General features: G+C 39.7%; 3 protein-coding genes across 4 annotated transcripts in view; all 3 read left to right on the top strand.

The window, feature by feature from the left end:
• The first annotated feature begins 2649 nt into the window (after positions 1-2649).
• hes2.1 (hes family bHLH transcription factor 2, tandem duplicate 1) lies at positions 2650-3990 on the top strand. The gene is made up of 3 exons (XM_058643548.1): positions 2650-2781; positions 2885-3068; positions 3180-3990. Exons 1-3 carry the CDS (start codon positions 2692-2694, stop codon positions 3539-3541), a joined length of 636 nt encoding a protein of 211 aa, XP_058499531.1. The 5' UTR covers positions 2650-2691; the 3' UTR covers positions 3542-3990.
• An 8285-nt stretch (positions 3991-12275) lies between these two features.
• LOC131468876 (transcription factor HES-2-like) lies at positions 12276-13619 on the top strand. Its single transcript, XM_058643549.1, has 4 exons — positions 12276-12406; positions 12515-12610; positions 12728-12815; positions 12918-13619. The coding sequence occupies exons 1-4, from the start codon at positions 12317-12319 to the stop codon at positions 13247-13249; spliced, it is 606 nt and encodes a 201-aa protein (XP_058499532.1). The 5' UTR covers positions 12276-12316; the 3' UTR covers positions 13250-13619.
• Positions 13620-15298: 1679 nt separating this feature from the next.
• The window catches only part of acot7 (acyl-CoA thioesterase 7), a 47888-nt gene continuing 43461 nt past the window's right edge, over positions 15299-19725 (top strand). The window contains exons 1-2 of one of the 2 annotated variants that reach the window (XM_058644216.1): positions 15299-15410; positions 16881-17081. In XM_058644216.1, the coding sequence (XP_058500199.1) occupies positions 17032-17081 (50 nt within the window). In that variant the 5' untranslated portion in view covers positions 15299-15410; positions 16881-17031. The remainder of the gene's footprint in view (positions 15411-16880; positions 17082-19725) is intronic. The other variant, XM_058644217.1, reaches the window with a different exon arrangement.

The following is a 19725-nucleotide window of genomic DNA, read 5'->3' as shown; positions in this document are numbered from 1 at the left end:
CTTTCTCACGGACCTTGATGATATGAATTAATTGGGGGCATTTTAACGATTATTATAGGCTTTTGTTAAGGCCTAGTATTATGTGATTTCTGATATAAAAGGAACATGTAAAACTGGTAAAATGTGAACTTCTTCAGTCTGAACCGGAGCATTGTGGTCAACAAACAGCAGCCTACAGTGCCGTGCAGACGCGTCACAGTCATTCGGATAATGTTGGCGTGTATTTTGGCTTGGGATGCCAGACATCCTTTGATCTACAGAGTACACAGTCTGAAAAACCCGGAGGTCTGGAAAAAAACAACCCTCCGTGTAGTCGCGATGGCGACGATCACCTGCAAGTCAGTCCGTGGACGCTCTTGGTTTCACGGTTCAATAATCCCGCGCATGCAGTCTCCATCTGCCACTGCATTTTGGCTCGTGTCAGCCTCATGCCGTTTGTACTGTCGAATCGTTTCTCTCTTATCATTATTTTCACCCCAAAAATCATCCAAGCTTTATGTTTTCTGGTCAACACAGAAGAAATGTTTACATTTTTATATTTTAAACCAAATTACATTTCTACCAGAAAACTGACGATGTTTGTTGTTTTAACAAAAGTTCGTGATAAACAGCAACACGATTATTATGGAATACACCCTTCACGCGTGTCTTTTGTCTGACTTATATCAAAAGTCCGTCGTTAAACTAGAAGAAGACAAAGACGGTAATCACATGTCTTTTCTGTACAGTTGCTGTAAAGCCCATCTTCATTCCACCTCTCTGTATGTCCCTCAACAAAAGGATCACTGTGAGCTCAGTTTGCACAGATGGATACCCACGCTGAAACCAGGACAAAAAGGCTCCCAACCGAAGCCTTTCTTTCTTGAACTTTTTTTTTTGTGTCTTATCTCGGAGAGCCCGTTTCCAGACTGGACTTGGTGGCAGTTATGTGGGGCCCCATGGGACAGGACGCGTGCAAAACCACGCATATATAATGCCTGAAGGGTTGAAAACCCCTCAAACTTCCACAGGGGAAACATTTCCAGTGTACATTAATATATCAATATTATTATAGCCGAGTAGTAAATGTGCATCGCAGTTCCGTGCGTAACGTTGGTGCGTAAAGCTGGAGTTTGGTTTGTGCCATTCAACGAAATTCAGCACAACACGGTCAACAATATTACATATAACATTTGTACATACATCAAACATTTAAATACATACAATATTTAGAATAGATTGTGTTTCAGTCCGTGTATATTTCCTCGTCGACTGTGCGTTACGAAATTTCCCTTTTATCTTATGGTGCTGTATTTCCTTTTCAACAGTTGCGCTATTGTTTTATGAGCCATGACTCAAGCCTAACTCTCAAAAGACAAAAAAGAAAAAAAAGAAAAAAAGCGTTGTTGAACACTGATGGTGTGGAGCCTGGTGGGATGCTGATGGGAGCAGCAGCGCGCTGGTGCTGCGCTGACAGAGTGGGGGTGGGGTGGTGCGTAAAGAGACGGAAGACGAGGAGGGAGGGAGGTTTGTCCTCCATCTGCTGCGCCGCTGTGGCGCGTGCCGAACGCGTGAGCCCTACTGGCAGCTCACAGCACTGTATGGTTCAAATGGCAGCAGCAGAGATTGACTTAAACTTTTATAAAATACAATTAAATAAAAACTAATTACATTGTTAGTTTGAAACGCAAACACGGTTGTGTTTATGTAAAGAAATAAGGGATTTATGAATAAGTAACGGCCGAGTCTTTAATTATAAGTCATATTGGTATTCATCAGTGTGTTTTGCGTGCAGTTTTTGTACAGAGTTAGTATTGCATCGCTCTATTTGCACACAGATACAGTTCTAGTCGGCAGATAAACTCTATTCTGCATGTGTTGCAGGTTATCACTCAGACTCCTCCCCCACTAGCTGTTCCAGGTAAACACTGTTGTTGATATCGGAGAAAAGCATCTGGGGCTCCATAAGCAGATGTTAATCCATACATAGCGTGGCTTGGGTATCTGGTTTATTAATTTTGGGATAGATTACTCCTGTCACCTCAGAAACACTCAACTGGTTCTGTGCTTCTTTTGTTGAGTGTTTATCCCACATTGAGCCCTTGGGTATTAATAAATGTAGGCTATAATCATTATTATTTGTTTTATTTATTTATTTAAAGTTTAACATTTTCTTTAATAAGGCAAATGAACATTTAGATGCGTCCTGACTCATTTGGCAGTTCATGTGTGGTGAATTTTCGATGCAACAAAGGCAGAATTAAAAACGGAAAGATTATTATTTCAATAATAGAGAAATCTTAAAATAAAACGGTGCTCAGGAATCTGGAATATCATGTAGTAGAAATTGCCTATGTATTGCACCAAGGATAACGACTGTTTGACTTCTGTGCGTAATTGGATCTTTGTTGAACGGTAAAACGTGAAATGTTAACGCAATAAAGCGCAACACCATCGCGAAACCTTTGCATACCAGCGCTAGACTCAGGGGCCCATCACGACCAGATGGTCCAGACATGAGCGCCACTCATTTCCCAAAGGCACCGCCCCACCCCTCCTCCCGTGTCAAACGCTCGACACAATGCTTTGCGTCCCCTCCGCTCTGACGCGCTGGAGCCATATAAATAGGAGGCGCTCCGGCTCAGTCTCACACTTCAGCTCAGCCGCTCCAAGTGAAAGCAGCTCCCATCACAAAGCACAAAAAACCACGAAATGAGTCCCAGCATCACAACCGAGGCCAGCCTGCCTCTCCCTAACCGGTCCACCGTGGCTCAGAGAAAACAAGCCAACGAACTGAGAAAGGTAAGGAAACGAGAAAACACTTTGTTTATTTGACTGCGAATGTTTACATTTCTGACTCCTTTGATTGTGCATCGGAATAACAGTTTGCCATGATTTCTTTCAGACGTTGAAACCCTTACTGGAGAAGAAAAGACGCGCTCGTATCAATGACAGTCTCAGTCATTTGAAGAGTCTGATTCTGCCTCTTGTTGGCAAAGACAACGCACGCTATTCCAAGCTAGAGAAAGCTGACATTCTGGAAATGACAGTCCGGTTTCTCAGAGACCTTCCTGCCTCTCCAGTCAAAGGTGAGCATCATCTCCTGAACTGCTGCCAATTGTATACAAATATTATATATTTCTTACACGGCCCATGTGAAATTGCAGTCACTGACCAAATCTCCCTTTCGTTTCCCCCAGACTCTACAGACAGTTACAGAGAAGGCTACAAAGCCTGCCTCCAGCGCGTCTCCACTCTGCTTCCCAAAACGAGCCTGGATCAAGACGCGTGCCAGCGCGTCAGCGACTTCGTTCAGCAGTCTATGTCTGCCACAGTCACCCCGACCTGTCTGAACTGTTGCGCTCAGAGCTCCAGAACTTTCCCACAGATCCAACAGAGACTCCTGAGCCTCAAATCCAGCTTCAGCCCCAGACTGGAGAACCAGTCCAGCAACAGCAGCAACAGCAACAGCAGCAGCAGCAGCAGCGGCGGTGCAGTGGCTCCCAGCAGAGCACAGCCAGGCCCACAGCCTGTCAACGCTGCCATGTGGAGACCTTGGTAGATTAGATGCACAGATAGAATTGTTGTGATGTATTTTCGTAAACTTGTATTGTATTAGCCTAACTATATAGTAGTCTTGATTGTGTCGTATGAGGTGATTAATTGTTGGAGTTGAAGTTTGATAATTGAATTCAACATTTGGCTCATTTTGCGTTAAAGGGCACACGAGCACGGATCTTAAAGAAAATGTAAAGTCTATGAACTTTCCGAATCGCAATCCTCTTTGGGGTGTCAAAGATATGGGTTGTAGGCAACACTTTTGTAAAACCCCAAGGGTTATTTTATTTGAGGTTTGCACGCTGGACTTAAAGTATTTTGGTCTGTGCAACATAATAGTCTGTAAACACTGTGTGTTATATAGGAATCATGAATGGCATGTAAGGACAAGCAAACGTGTTTTGTGACTCAAACACTGATCATTGAAAATAAAATGTAAATAATGTACGCTCATCGAACATGACTGTGTTATTTGTTCTTTATATTATTTTGTGAATACATATAAGATATAAGTGTCTTAAAATCATTTAAATTCATCTTAAAGAGCGGACTCTTGGTTTTATGAATGGAATGAAAAAGGCGCGCAAACGCATAAAGCCACAGGTCATCCGCAGCCCATTGATGCTGCAGAGCAGCTGCTCCATTGTGTCATGTGTGGCGCCTCTCGCGTTGCCGCCAAATCGGTGGGAATAAGTTGCATTGGTCATGTGATGGGACACTGAGATGACTGCTGCTGTGAATTCACACTCGCATAACCCACACATAACACACGCGTGGTTCCTACACGTGTACAACATGCTGAATTTTCATAAGGAACTGTGCGTTTACATTTAAACATACAACAGAGTCTCTACGTTTTAATCCATACCAGTGGTTCATAGTGGCTCTTTGCCTATAATTAGATGATGAGTGATGATGATATTGTTTATTTTTGGTCATCCAATAACAACAGACATGAAACAAAATAGAAGATACTCAAAATAAAACTGACCAAAAAGGTGTAAGCAACACCCTTATTACAAACAACAGTCTAACTCATTCAGACATAAATGACACACAGCCCTATTAATACATTTGAATCACCTAATTTTATAATAATTGTCTTAAGTAATAATTTTACTATCAAAACAAATAACTATCAAATAAATGTATTCTTAAACTGTATTTTTGTTGTTACATATGTTGTCCTCCATCTTTAAAATTCCCCCCTTTCATTGAAACTTATGAAATTATTTTATATGCAAACACACCTTTTAGCTCATATTTGTTGTCATCTACAGGTACAATGATATAAGCTTAAATGTTTGTTTGTGTGACAAGGACAAACAGGGTTTTCATTTTCTTTACTCGTGGCAAAACTACAGCCATCATTTCATAAAAGATGTGTCCATCTTAAAACACTTGCTTGTAATGAACACATTGTAAGATACCATCCACAATTTAAAGCTAATTGGGGCTTTGGCAATGCATCAGTGACGACTTTTTTGAAGAGAAGTCCCTGCACACTTCTTTTTTTAAAACTCACACTAGTGAATAGTTCTGCATGAACAATATGTTCTTTAGCATTAAACTAATGCTAAAGTTGAAAAATAATTGTGGAAGTAATTCTTTAAAGCAGTCTAAGAGCGCACATGCACCTTATTTATTAGAAAATATTAATAAATAAATACTCAATAAACGTTTTTTTTCCATTCATAATTTTGATAGTTTATGACTGAAGTATTTTTAAAGCAGTTATAGTTCAGTTTTCAGATGGCAGGATATTGAAGTTTATTATTTGCTGTAGTGAGCTGAGTATTTGTATTTGGCACGTTGGTTGGAACACAAACAATTTGGAAATGTATTGGGAGTATCCATTTCAAGCGTTCCATATTCTTATTAGTGAATAGATAGTGTTGGTATATGGTACATTTTGAATGTCTCTGATTCTTTTACGCAGTAGTAGAAATAATACAGTAATATGGTGCAGATTTGTTTAAATTGCCAAAAGCAGTTGAAGGAGAAGTGAATCTGTTTGTTTTTTGTGGAGCTTTGTGATTTTTAAATGGCTGGTCATGGCAAAAAGTGCATATGTTTTATTATTAAAAGCTTTGTAGTTTCAAAGAGGCATTGCATAGATATCAGTATCAGTATCAGTAGATCCTCAAAATGATATTCATTATAGACAAAAAAGTGCTATGAGACAACCTTTTTGAGACCATTTAGACGTTTTAAAATGTTTTATGTCTCTGTGTCTTTTACTGTTACTGTTGAAAATAAATGACCATCAATGTGCCTTTTTGTTAAACCCTTTTATTTCAGTGCAAAAATAAAATCACGGCTGATTTGATTATCAACAAGTGTAAAATGCAAGTGTTCATATGCTCCAGGTCCATACACAGTACAGATTCATTCTGGCATTTTATTTTCATTCACAAATGTGTTTACAGGTCCCTGTCAGCTTAGTACATCTGCATATAATTGATGTTTGCCCACTTTTTATGACAATATATGCTTTGGCAGATGTTTATTGATCATGGGTGAGATCTCAGGAGTAAGATCTGGACTCCGCCCTCTCCAAATCTGCAGGTTTCTTGCCGACAGAATTGATATGCTTTAAACAAGCATCCCCCCCACAAGCATCCCTTACTGGGGTAGAGGTTTCTGGGAAGAGTAAAGATACACCGTCTAGTGTGATCATCTAAGTCCTGGGAAACTGTAGCTGAGGTGGCACAACTTCTTTGAGAGAGTTGTCTTCAACACTCTTGTTTACTGTAGCTGCTGTTGGGTTTTAGAGAGCTGTTGTTGTAGATTTACAGTCTTTCCAGTCGGAGCCTCTGGAGTTTAACTTGGCCTCAGATTATTGTAGTTTGGTGTGTTGTGTGATCACGCTCTCATGCTTTCAAGGTTGTTACGATTGTTCATCTGTCTTCATGGTGGAGGTATTTGCATACTGACTTTATTTATGTCGCTCTTTTCATACAAGGCAATGCAACTCAAAGTGCTTCACAGGATAAAAACATAATCTAAGAAAACAACCCACTGGCCCACCCCCAACCCAGCAACTATTTCAGCCGACAAATGGCTGGTATTATGTAAAGAACACAGCAATGGAGGAGTGAAGAAGTAGGGAAAAGAAGAGAGGAATGGAAATGAGGAATCACTATCATAGAACTCACAAAGAACCGCAAGAGAAAACTCTAGAGACTAAAATACTAATGGGTGATCTAGCAGCTGAGCTATACTCAATCAATCAATGTGGGTAAAGTTAAAATCTAATCTTAGACTTAGACTCTCTTTTATTGTCATTGCACAGAAAACATAGCAGTGAAACTGGCAATGAAATTTCGTTGCTTGGAAACCGGATAAAACAACAACACAGCATTGAATTTTGAGGTAGTTATTGTAAACTATGACTCAAGAAAAAAAAAGGATATATAAAAATATATATATATATATGTATATATATATGTATATACAGTGGGTACGGAAAGTATTCAGACCCCTTTAAATTTTTCACTCTTTGTTTCATTGCAGCCATTTGCTAAAATCAAAAAAGTTCATTTTATTTCTCATTAATGTACACTCAGCAGAAAAAAAACAGAAATGTAGAAATGTTTGCAAATTTATTAAAAAAGAAAAACTGAATACTTATGACCATGTGATATTTCAATATCACATGTGATATTTCAATATCACATGGTCATAAGTATTCAGACCCTTTGCTCAGTATTGAGTAGAAGCACCCCTTTGAGCTAGTACAGCCATGAGTCTTCTTGGGAATGATGCAACAAGTTTTTCACACCTGGATTTGGGGATCCTCTGCCATTCTTCCTTGCAGATCCTCTCCAGTTCTGTCAGGTTGGATGGTGAACATTGGTGGACAGCCATTTTCAGGTCTCTCCAGAGATGCTCAATTGGGTTTAGGTCAGGGCTCTGGCTGGGCCAATCAAGAATGGTCACAGAGTTGTTCCGAAGCCACTCCTTCGTTATTTTAGCTGTGTGCTTAGGGTTTTCCAAGAATATCTCTGTACTTGGCCGCATTCATCTTTCCTTCAATTGCAACCAGTCGTCCTGTCCCTGCAGCTGAAAAACACCCCCATAGCATGATGCTGCCACCACCATGTTTCACTGTTGGGATTGTATTGGGCAGCTGATGAGCAGTGCCTGGTTTTCTCCGCACATACCACTTAGAATTACTGACAAAATCAATCTTGGTCTCATCAGACCAGAAAATCTTATTTCTCATAGTCTGGGAGTCCTTCATTGTTTTTTTTGGCAAACTCTATGCGGGCCTTCATATGTCTTGCACTGAGGAGAGGCTTCCGTCGGGCCACTCTGCCATAAAGCCCCGACTGGTGAAGGGCTGCAGTGATAGTTGACTTTGCGGAACTTTCTCCCATCTTCCTACTGCATCTCTGGAGCTCAGCCACAGTGATCTTTGGGTTCTTCTTTACCTCTCTCACCAAGGCTCTTCTCCCACGATTGCTCAGTTTAACTGGAAGGCCAGGTCTAGGAAGAGTTCTGGTTGTCCCAAAGGTCTTCCATTTAAGAATTATGGAGGCCACTGTGCTCTTAGGAACCTTGAGTGCTGCAGAAATTATTTTGTAACCTTGGCCTGATCTGTGCCTTGCCACAATTCTGTCTCTGAGCTCCTTTGGCAGTTCCTTAGACCTCATGATTCTCATTTGCTCTGACATGCACTGTGAGCTGTAAGGTCTTATATAGACAGGTGTGTGCCTTTCCTAATCAAGTCCAATCAGTTTAATTAAACACAGCTGGACTCCAATGAAGGAGCAGAACCATCTCAAGGACAATCAGAAGAAATGGACAGCATGTGAGTTAAATATGAGTGTCACAGCAAAGGGTCTGAATACTTATGACCATGTGATATTTCAGTTTTTCTTTTTTAATTCATTTGCAAAAATGTCTACATTTCTGTTTTTTTTCTGTCAAGATGTGGTGCTGAGTGTACATTAATGAGAAATAAAATGAACTTTTTTGATTTTAGCAAATGGCTGCAATGAAACAAAGAGTGAAAAATTAAACGGGTCTGAATACTTTCCGTACCCACTGTGTATATATATATATATATATATATATATATATATATATATATATATATATAAAACGGAGGTCATTGACAACTTTGACTAAAGCTGTTTCAGTATTACGATTTACCAGATTGAAATGTTTCAAATATGTTATTGGTAGTCATAAAATCATTTAAAATAAATAATAATTTACAAAAAATCGAATCATTTCTGATTAAAAAAATAAAAAATCTCCTCCTTACAAAGTACTGTCTACAGAAGGGATTTTAATATGGCAGTTTTAAAAGCAGGGGAAAACACCTGGAGAGAATAATTCACAATACTAAGAACAAATTTAGCTAAAAAACTAAAAACTGATTTAAAAAGGGACGTGTAGGAATGGGTTCTAAAAGACACGTAGTGGGTTTTAAAATTGAGATAAGCACTTCGGCATCATTGAGGACCAGGACAGTCTCCAGCGAAGCTAGATTCATTTGGGATGCAGCTGTTAAGTGAAGCCCTTTGTCTCCATTCTCCATATGATTGCTGCACCATGATATATGTATTTTAATGAGGGTTGATTACTGAAATGACTTAGTTTAGTTGATAACTAACATTTAATTGCTGTCAGATATGTATTCATTTTAAGTATATGAGAGGTTTTTAAGGAGGACAGTACAATTAGTTTATCTTAAGAAAGCCATGTGGTTTGAACTCTTGTGCTTTGGACATGAGAAAGCACATGTGTCATTTGATAAATGTATGTAGGACACAGAATGTTTCCTATAAATATATTGTATTAATATTAAATATAAAACGTGCTGCTATGGTTATAACGCATTGATGCCATCATTTATTTTACTGTTTTTATGGCTATTGTCTGATTCTAGCAGTGAACCCAAAGCAACTCTGAGACAACACTACTTGTCAGAAGTCATTGCATTATTCCAGTCGAATATGATAGAGCTACTGCAAAGGCAGCATTATTAAATGTTTTCATTTCACTGTATTTGGCATATTTTTGTGAAACATCCGTGCAGAATTCAAGCTTTCATTTCATACAGATGTACCTGTAATATGGATACATCACTGCATACAATATCATATACAACATATCAACCTGTTTCCTTTCACTCCGGTGACTGAAATGGTTAAGACTCATCGTTTGGAGACCAAACACTATTTGTTTGTAGAATTTGTAGAAAATAATGTTTGCCATTGTTTGTGACGCTGGAGCCTGAACATCACGCAGCATCAGCATCAGCAGCAGCAGGGATCAGGTGGAGTCTCACTCACTCATTCACTCACTGCTGCTGCTGGTGGTGACTCTCTATCGTGTGACTCTTAATTCCCATGAATTGTCGGAACATTTCCAGACAAAGGCTCCCTGTTATCCGGCCTGCACAGATGGGTTACCGACGCCGAATTTGTTTGAAAAGACAAAAGAGGACTCTAACCGTAAGAGCAAAACTCGGCAGAAGTGTTACCCCCACCCAGTCCTCTCCTCTTCTCTCCTCCTCCCATCCCCCACCTCCATCCCTCCGTCCCGGCGGGTCAGTGAGGGGCGCGTGCAGCAAGTGTGCCTCTCAATTTCAGGGCTGCAGCGCGTACATTTCCCCCCTCAGTGTCACGACGACCTTTACATTTCCATTCTGTAGATTTCTTTTATACATACATACATACTGTACATATATAAGGTGTCAGACTTTTTCACTCTCAAGCAGTTACTGTTCATGAATTACTGCTGCACTGTTAAAATGAAAATAAATGACACCAGTGCAATATTTAGATGAATTAAATGTTTATTTCGGGTATAGGTTTATACTAAAATATAAAGATGGCTCCAAATCCCTCAGAAAGCACTTCCTTTTGTTAAACTGATTTAATGGGTTAAAGTTTTCTTTCTTTCTTTCTTTCTGTCTTTGCTCATTGGTATAGGCTTCACTAATCCTTATGACAAACATATTTCACCCCCATCAACAGACAGAGCTTCGTGTTTCGTCATCTTCATCATCATCATCATCATCATCATGTAACACTAATAAACACGCGTTTCATGATAGCGTGGACGCTCAAATATCCAGGAGTCAAGCTGTAGAGGAGACAAACGGGGAGGAGGGGCGAGTGGTGTGTTTCAGTTGGACACTAACGTGGACTCATAACAACAAGCATGCAGATGGGACACCCACGCTAATGCGTGGAGATCATGTGTCATGTGCTTGTAAAGTTTATAGTGAAAGAACTTAAGTATATGCAACGCTGTGTGTGTGTGTGTGAGGTTGGAGTAGCTGTTCGTGATGCTGGTTTGGAGTTGAAGGAGGGTGTGTGTGTGCGCGGGGTGTGGAGGGTGGGGTCATAGATGGAGGTGGGCGGGGTAGAAGGGTAGGTAACAGACAGCCATCTGGTCCCCGTGGCGCGTGCTATGCGCGTGGTTCCCCTGAGTGCAGTGGTATTTGATGGGCTGTCATGTCTCCGCGTTTTATTTTATTTTATTTAAACTCTGCACATCTTAAAGACGTAATACAGAGTTTTATTTGTACCTCACAAAGCATGATGGCCGATTATCAACTATATGCTTAGACCAAGTCCAAAAGAAAAACATTGGTTTAAGTTAAAATGCCTCGTGACGTTTAAAACCAGGCTGCTTTTATTTCTGCGACGGTGGCTATTGTGATAATTAAATATGCTCATCCACCATGCATCCTCTGTTTTTTTCCAGCCCCCACGTCCATGTGTGAGTCTCTAGCAGCAGGCATACACAGCCTACAGGTAGACACTCCCCCGGGCTGAAACTGCATAAAAACGTCATATGCAAAACTATTGTTGTCCAAATCTAAGCGCAGATGTTATTTGAAAGTATAGCGTGGCTTGGGTGTGTGATTGGACTAAGAGTCTGCGTCTCTTTAAACACTTTAACACACGCAAGCGTGACCCCTACGTCAAGATGTATGCATTGCACCCTGCTGTGGGTTTGCGCATTCATTTAATATAAAAATGTTTGGAATTAAATGATAAACAGATATTAAAGTGAGCAAACCAAATAAAACTGAAAACCTCAGCGTTGAACAGCAACAGGGAATTCAGCAGGTATTTAAATCGTATATATACTGTAAACTATTTTTTCTATCACCGAAAAATAGTAATGTAATGAACCTTTATTAATAATACAATATTTTTTATTGTAGTCTGTTATATTTTATAGATATATGGGCCAGTAAATTAATACTATTGAGACAACCTTTCCCAAACTAACAGTATATGTGTGCGTAATTACGCACCGTCAAAATATATGCATTCAACCACCAAGTCTTTCCATTTATATGTTATAATCCTTATTCTTTATTCTTTATTTATACTGTAGGTTGTTAAGTGTAACAAAGTGTAAACTAAGGAGTGTAGGATTTGTATTTCTTGCTCTGACGCTCTGTGCGTCCAAGCCATGCAGACAATTTACGCACGCCTTTCTTCAGCTTCTTCAGGCACTTTTTGTTTGATTTGGTTGATGGATCATATCGCAGACACGCAAGTTGTTACGCTTGGATTAGAGTGCAAGACAGATGGTTATCTTTGCAAATGAGAAGCGTTTGTGTTGTTTTCACGGAATACGTAGCTGGTTCAAATCATTTTGTGTCGGCTTGGGGGCGTAGCCCTGACGCACAAAGACCGAAGCCAGGAGGTGGATAAATACCGCAGCTCTCAGCCGTTAGAGACACTTCTTCCCCGACTTCTCTTTCGAACGCTTCTTTGACACAAAGACGGCGCTGAAAATGTCTCCAAACATGACTTTCGAAGCTATTCAGTCTTTTTCTCCAAGGCCAACCGTGGCCAAAAGAAAACAAGCTCTTGAGCTCAGAAAGGTAAGCGACGTTACTGCATTTATACTGCATTATTTCGGGCATTTTCGTCAGTGTTTTTCTCTTAATTTAAGGAATGAATCCTAAAAATTGATTTAATTTGTTTTCCAGACTATGAAACCGTTGATGGAAAAAAGAAGGCGCGCTCGTATCAACGACAGCCTGAACCACTTGAAAAACCTCATCGTTCCCCTCACAGGCAGAGATGTAAGTTGTTATTTCCATTTCGATAAATGCAAAATACACATTTTTATTAGATACATCGACACCAAGCTAACGTTGTGAATAAGACATTAAACATTTGTTGTTCATTATTTTCTCCAGAAGACTCGTTACTCCAAACTTGAGAAAGCAGACATTCTGGAAATGACTGTGAGGTTCCTCAGTGACATCCCATCGGTTAACGTCAAAGGTGAGCTGTGCTTCTGTTTGTTAAAGACGTTTTCTCATTCATGTGTGCCAAGATGATTCCTCTTTTGTGAACAACGGGACTAACTCGTCATTGTATTTTCAGACTCTGCAGACGGTTACAGAGAAGGCTACAAAGCCTGCCTCCAGCGCGTCTCCACTCTGGTTCCCAAAACTAGCCTGGATCAAGACGCGTGCCAGCGGGTCAACGACTTCGTTCAGCAGTCTATGTCTGCCACAGTCACCCCGACCTGCCTGAACTGCTGCGCTCAGAGCTCCAGAACCATCCCTCAGATCCAGCAGAGACTCCTGAGCCTCAAATCCAGCTTCAGCCCCAGACTGGAGAGCCAGTCCCGCAGCAGCAGCTGCGGTGCAGTGGCCCCCAGAGCACAGCCAAGCATGCAGCCTATCAACGCTGCTATGTGGAGACCTTGGTAGATTTTTAGAACGCATTCACTCGTCGTCACTTGTAAATATACGCACTGATTTAGTGTCTCGTTTCCGTTGATGAAAAGCCAGAATTCATCGTTAAATCGTATTGTTGAGTATTATATACTTAAATTTTGCGCGCGAGTCTGTTGTCCTGCATGAGTTGACAAGTTTAGACGGTCGTATTTTTTTAAAATCTGCATGTATGTAACGGTAAATATTTAGTCATCTTCGCGGACTAAGTTGTTAAGGGCTATTGAAACAGCCCTGTAAGACCCAAAGGGTCATTGTATGTATACATTTGCACTATAGACGTCAGTGTTCTGAGTCTGTGCAGATGAAATTGTAGACACGTTATGTGTCACTGTAAGTATCTCTGTTGGGATTGTGTTCTATTTTTGCTGTTGATAGCAAATGTTGTATATATATGTTATATCGTTAAAAATAAAACTACGCTTTTGTGGTTAGATGTTGTGTTGTCTGGGTATTTTGATTGTAAGAACACTGGTGGTCTATACTCGTGCGTAATTACGCATCATTAACGCACAAAGGGCTTCGATCACACACACAAAGGGGGGGGAAATACTCCTTTATGTGACTGAACGATAAACAGAAAGCAGTTGAAATAACAGGGACGAACCACCACAAAGATCACAGCAGGGTTCGCGTACACACACACACACACACACTCACACTGCATGTGTGCAGCAAAATGAGCTGAAATCAATGACAGTTTCACCAGACTTTGAATTGAACTCGGTGCAGCAAAGGGGTATCGTCTATTATATAGTATATATCTATTGTATATTTTATCATCTAGTCTATAATGTTTCACCAAAGAAGGAGAAACGGTGAACGGAACATCTGTCATCTGAAGAGAATGAAAAACCGTTTGACTCAATGTTGTGGTCAAAGGCGCCCACATCAGGCAGCATGAAGTATTACCTTCTCCGACTTGTCGTTTTTAAACGTGGTCTATGCTGCCCTCCTGTGGCGATTAGAGGTAATGACACGGTGCTGTTTTCTGCTCTTTTAACAACCGTCAGCAAAATCAAAATACCCCCATTTTAAATATCAAAAACAATGTACGGCCCACCAAAACATTTGTAATCAAAACTCTGCACTTTACCTTAGTTATAATAATAACAACACGTTTTTACTGTTGCATGTATCTGTTGCCTTTACATCATTACAAGCCTGTCTGTTCATTCCTCCCTGATCTCTGCCATCAACAAGGTTCTTTCACTTAGAGAACTGCTCCTCATTGACTTTTGGAACATTCTTTGTAAATGTTGACCGTTGAGATGGTTGTGCATCTAAATCTCAGTAGACTGGCAGTTTCTGAAATAACCAGACCAGCCTGTCTGGCAACAACAACCCATTTCCCCATTCTTATGTTATCGCGGCAGGTCATCCTGACCATGTCTATATGTCTAAATGACCGGAGTTACAGTCATGTAATTGGCTTGTAAGATCCACGATCCATCCATTCATCCACCTATCTTCAATTTGTGTTAAATAGTTGGACAGGCGTACCTAATAATGCGACCATTGAGTGCATTGTGAATGTGTGGATTGTAATAGACTGTATAAAAACACATGCTGTGGCTTGGTTATATTACTTTTGATTACTTCTTAAAATGGACTGAATATTTTATGGCTATTTTAAACTTGACTGCAAAAACAATATGGCAAACAAATGGCGCACTACCAGGCCCACTATGACATTGAATTATTACACGTCTTAAAACTGTAAACAGATCATTGTAGTGCCCCATACAGCCCCTGTCTGTATGCCCCCTGACTATAAAAGAAATTAGTTATTAGTTATTTATTGTTCTATTGATATATGACCTATAGCATTCATTCTCAATTGCGAGTGTGTACTAATACTCCATAATTCGGTTTAAGTTGTGATTTCTGCAGCTTAGTTAGGAGTGTAATTGTGCATTACTGCCTCCTCCTGTATTCTATTTCTTCTATCTTTTTCAGCTAAGTCATCCTTTTTCATCCTGTGTTTCCTTTTTTCTTGGGTTCTTTGATCTGTTAGGTCGACATGATGAACTGACGGAGGCAGATGATCTGCTGTGGCCACCTCCTAAAGTGAGAGGCTGAGAGAAGAAGAAGAAGACGCTGGCTAAAGAGGTATTGCAGGGAAATGACAGATAAGGTTTGTCTCAGAATGGATGGATGTATTTGTGTCTGTAAAGAAAGGGCTATGAGAGATAGTGGCAGGAAGAGTGGGAGATGGAACAGACGGGTTACAGATACAATGAAGTTAAAGGGAAGGGACAAAAATGGGAGGACAAAAATGTTTTCACGCCCCCCCCCCCCACTTGTGAGAACCTGATAATATTTATTTATTTATCTGTATAAACCACTGTATGAGTTGTCCTGCCCTGCCTCTCACGCCCCCCAACACCTCACCTCTGTGATTAAAGAACAATGAACCGCAGCATTACACTTCACAGTGTGCAGCTTGCTAGAAATTCTTATTATGAAAATAAGAATTTTCAGGATTGGAAATAATCCTCACCAGTTTTGGCATTTATTTATGCAACTATGGTCTATGGAAGAATTGTGATGGGGGAGCTTTGAACTGTGTTGAGGAACCTTGTGCTGCTTTGAAGGACTTTGGAAGATAGTGAAGAACTTTGTTGAAGAATTTGGAACTGCAGATTAAGAACTTTGTAAAGCCTGCTGAAAAGAATTGTTATTAATATTGTTATTATTATTATTATTAATAATATTAGAAAAAGGACTTGCCAATACCAGTAATCCTTGTGGAGAACAAAACCAACCTGGTCCTAATGAGACAGAGCAGGAACAGGGTAAGTTTAAGGCTAAAACTTGTGTCTGCGCTCATGCTTGTGTGTGGGAATCAAAATAGGTGATATTTAAACAGTGCTTGACTTACTGTATGTATTAGACCACCACCCAAAGCCACAGCTGGCCTAAATGACCAGCATTGGTAAAAATCATTATTTTATGTTACTGTACTGGTTAATATACCAGTATGTAGAAGCTCTTTAACTGACATTACATTTTTAATGCTAATGCTAAATTACAATTATTATTGTTGTTCATGAAATGTACTTCTTTATAAAAAACAGAGAAAAATAGAATAGCACATTCTCATTCCTTGATGATGATTTCAAATTGTAGTTATATACTTGCATTCCTGAACAGAAAAACCTGTTTTAGTGGTTTAATTTTATTTCTTGCTTGATTGACCTCAGAGAAGAAGCCCAGTGAGTCAAATGTGAGCATAAAAAGGTGAATTCAGCAATGTCTTTGAAAGATTTCTAAAATATTTAAGTTTTCTCATTTTTATGACAGGTGGTCTAATACATGTGTACAACACTGTATATCTGTCACACAATATTTGTTCAAACCTTATGGTTTGCCACTGTAATGTTTGGTGCCCTTATTTCACTGGAGCCCCCCTGTCCCTGAGACGTCTGTGCACGTCACTGTGTCCCAGTGTACTCATACAAACCTGTTCACTCTTCACATGACATGTTAGACACCTGTCATTTTAGAGGCGTGTAGATCTCTCTGATCCTACCTACATGGGCGGGGCTTCCCGTCTACACGCCAGTCTACACATGACATCTGTGTCCAAATCTTTATTTCATAGTATTTCCTGTCCGGATGAGTCATAACAGGCCGGCCGGCGTCTGATATCCGCTTTTACAGCAGCACACAGGAACCTCGCTGCAACACAAGAGAGCAAGAGAGAGCTAAACGTCAGCCTCTTCATCATTGTCCTCCTCACCATCGTCGTCATCATGTCGGTACCGCAGAAGCGCGAGGCAACATCCTCCGTCCAGTTATGCAGGTAAGACCTTTACGACACATTAACACGCGAGGGAATATACACTGACTGACCGACAAGTGACGAAGAAGAGCGCGTCGCTGCGTGATGATGATGACCAGATAATCCGCTTCATCATGTCCTCTTACAATACTCAGCACATTACTGTACACTCACACACAGTCCCGCAGAGATTTAACTGTGTTAGTTTGTCATTCTTGTACTGGTGTGTGTGTGTCTCTCTCTGTGTGTGTGTGTGTGTTCCCTGTGGGGTTTTCGGTGTGTGCGTCAGTGCAGCAGCGCACACCGTTTCGCCGATTATGACCTCACCTCACCGCAGCAGGACACCAGACAGACCCAGATAACTAGCAAGGACACATTAATTAAGGTCGCTACTATTTCACCGAAACTCCAATTAAAAAGTTTTACGTCACAGCGCATGTCTGGAGCATGTGTTTCACAGTTCCGTGCGGTGAATGTGTGTAACTGCTGAGCCTTTAATGATTTCCCCTCCGCAGACACAAACATGTGTACATGTGTCCGCCAGCAGGGGGAGACATTTCCCCTTGTCATAGTACCTGCGGTGGACACAGTGATAAAGAATAGATAAGTCTCAAAGTAGAACAAGAAGAATGACAATAAACAAGAAGAGAGAGAGACAATTCATGTAATTAAAAAAAAGACATAGATTTTTAGAGAAATTGGATATAGTATATATAGAAATGAATGAATGCATTGGTAAGCAGGAAGCTAAAAAAAAAAAGGAAATGTAAATTTTGTTGAGTTGGGGAAAATGGGGTGGGAATAAATAAGTTTATACTTCCTCCCACTCCTTTTTGAACATGTAAGCTGATAGATTGTGTGTCTGCATCTGTTTTGTTTTTACATGTTCGAAATAAACAATTAAATTATTTATTTATTTTAAAGAGGGGTGTGTGCTTGGGGTTTTCATCGAGGTTAAGCTCCTCTACTAAATTGCAGAGTCTCACTGCTTTTCCATATACGTGAGAGATGGAAAAAAAAGTAATGGTGTTACTCTTTATGAAAAGTAAAAAGAATGAGGTCTCCCTTATATAAATGAATGTTTTATGTATGACAAATTTACAGAGGGTAATGATTGTGTTATTTGCTAGGCCATGTGTAAACCAAGCAAAACATTCTATCTTGTTGGCTGAAAATAAATGATACATTTAGATGATAACCAATCATATAAAAGCATCAGTGGTGGACACGTTACTCCACCGGAAGTTTTACGTATTACTAATTATACATTTCTCCTTGCTATCAAAACTAATTACATTACTCATTTTATTACAATTACTATAACTAATTTAGTAAATACATATAAACAGTGATGCACAACAAGCCTGTTTTGGAACTGAAATCACATTATTCAAACAAAAATGAACAAAGAGCAGAACAAAAAAAAAAAAATAAATAAAAAGCACTCAATTCCAAACGGCACTGTTTTCTGCCACGACTTGTTGCTTCGTCTACACGTCATCTTAAGGTCACATTTAAAGGATACAAAAAAGAGGGAGGCTCACATAAACTGCTGTTTCAGCACAACAGTGTGATGCTGTAATGGCAAGTATAATGATAATTTAGTTTCACTTAATGTTTTTCTATTGATTGATAGACTCCTGCATATTTGTTTTAAGCGATCCACGTACATCTCATAGCAAAAAGACACAGTGAAAATGGTACAAATATGTTATGTAAACACTGCAGGTCCTGATCATGTTTCAAAGTAAAAGCACTCCAGTGTTTCCGTTCCTCTGTTGAGTACAGAGGAATATTTAGATTTTAAAAGTAGGTTTTATGATGTTCAAAGGTAAACTATGTAAGATAAAACATACACACTGAATACACAGTAATGTGATAAGAAACACTTGACTTTCAGGGGAAAACATTTGCTTATACCTAAAGGTAACTAAAAAGTTCTCACACACCATGATCTGTGTTGAAAAATATGTATGAGCCAGCAATGGTTTTAGGTGTGGCTGTGCTTCCAGCCTCCCCCCGGAGGAACCTGTGGCATTTTTCCGTAAATAGTCTTGAGTTATTTAAAGGTGCAGTGTGGTGTGCAAAATTTAGGTGAAATTACTTTCATTTGGCACAAATGTCTTTGCCGTTGTTCATCAGACAATCCCAATATGTTTTGATAAATAAAACAACTAAAGCTGGGGATGAACTACACAACTTTCAAAGTTGTTAGTGATTTTGAAAAGACTTGGAGTCCACACTAACTGACTGCAGATTTTTATGACATCAGTTGAATTGCCATTGTTGTTTTGATATTCCCGCTACTTCCTGTTGTCTTCGTCTCCTGATGCTATTTCCTGTATCCCACCTACTCTTTTTCATTGGCAAAATGTGTTTGCATTTGGTTCAGTAATCAGTACACACTACCTGATAGCTTCTTGAGTTTGACTGACTGCAACTGAGATCGGGTCCAAGGTTATTATAGTTGACGAGTTGACGAGTTGACGAGTTAACTATAGTTAACTAAATAACCAAAACTAACTAAATAACCAAAACTAAAATTGAAAAAACACTCTAAAAACTAGAGTTAAAAAAAAACCCCAGATAACTAACCAAAACTTAATTGTGTTTACAAAACTAACTAAAATCGTAGTGAAAATGTGCTTAGATTTTGTCTTTGTAA

The sequence above is a fragment of the Solea solea genome, chromosome 11 (genome assembly GCF_958295425.1).
Source record: "Solea solea chromosome 11, fSolSol10.1, whole genome shotgun sequence".
NCBI classification, from domain to species: domain Eukaryota; kingdom Metazoa; phylum Chordata; class Actinopteri; order Pleuronectiformes; family Soleidae; genus Solea; species Solea solea.
Note: the sequence above shows the minus strand (reverse complement) of the source record. Positions and strands in the feature narration are given on the sequence as shown.

Bases quoted from the DNA above. Each gene is read 5' to 3' on its own strand.
- LOC131468876 (XM_058643549.1), top strand. From the start codon at position 12,317: ATGTCTCCAAACATGACTTTCGAAGCTATTCAGTCTTTTTCTCCAAGG. The intron at 12,611-12,727 runs GTAAGTTGTTAT...TATTTTCTCCAG, and splicing joins TTCCCCTCACAGGCAGAGAT to AAGACTCGTTACTCCAAACT. The intron at 12,816-12,917 runs GTGAGCTGTGCT...TTGTATTTTCAG, and splicing joins CCCATCGGTTAACGTCAAAG to ACTCTGCAGACGGTTACAGA.
- hes2.1 (XM_058643548.1), top strand. From the start codon at position 2,692: ATGAGTCCCAGCATCACAACCGAGGCCAGCCTGCCTCTCCCTAACCGG. The intron at 2,782-2,884 runs GTAAGGAAACGA...GATTTCTTTCAG, and splicing joins AAGCCAACGAACTGAGAAAG to ACGTTGAAACCCTTACTGGA. The intron at 3,069-3,179 runs GTGAGCATCATC...CGTTTCCCCCAG, and splicing joins TCCTGCCTCTCCAGTCAAAG to ACTCTACAGACAGTTACAGA.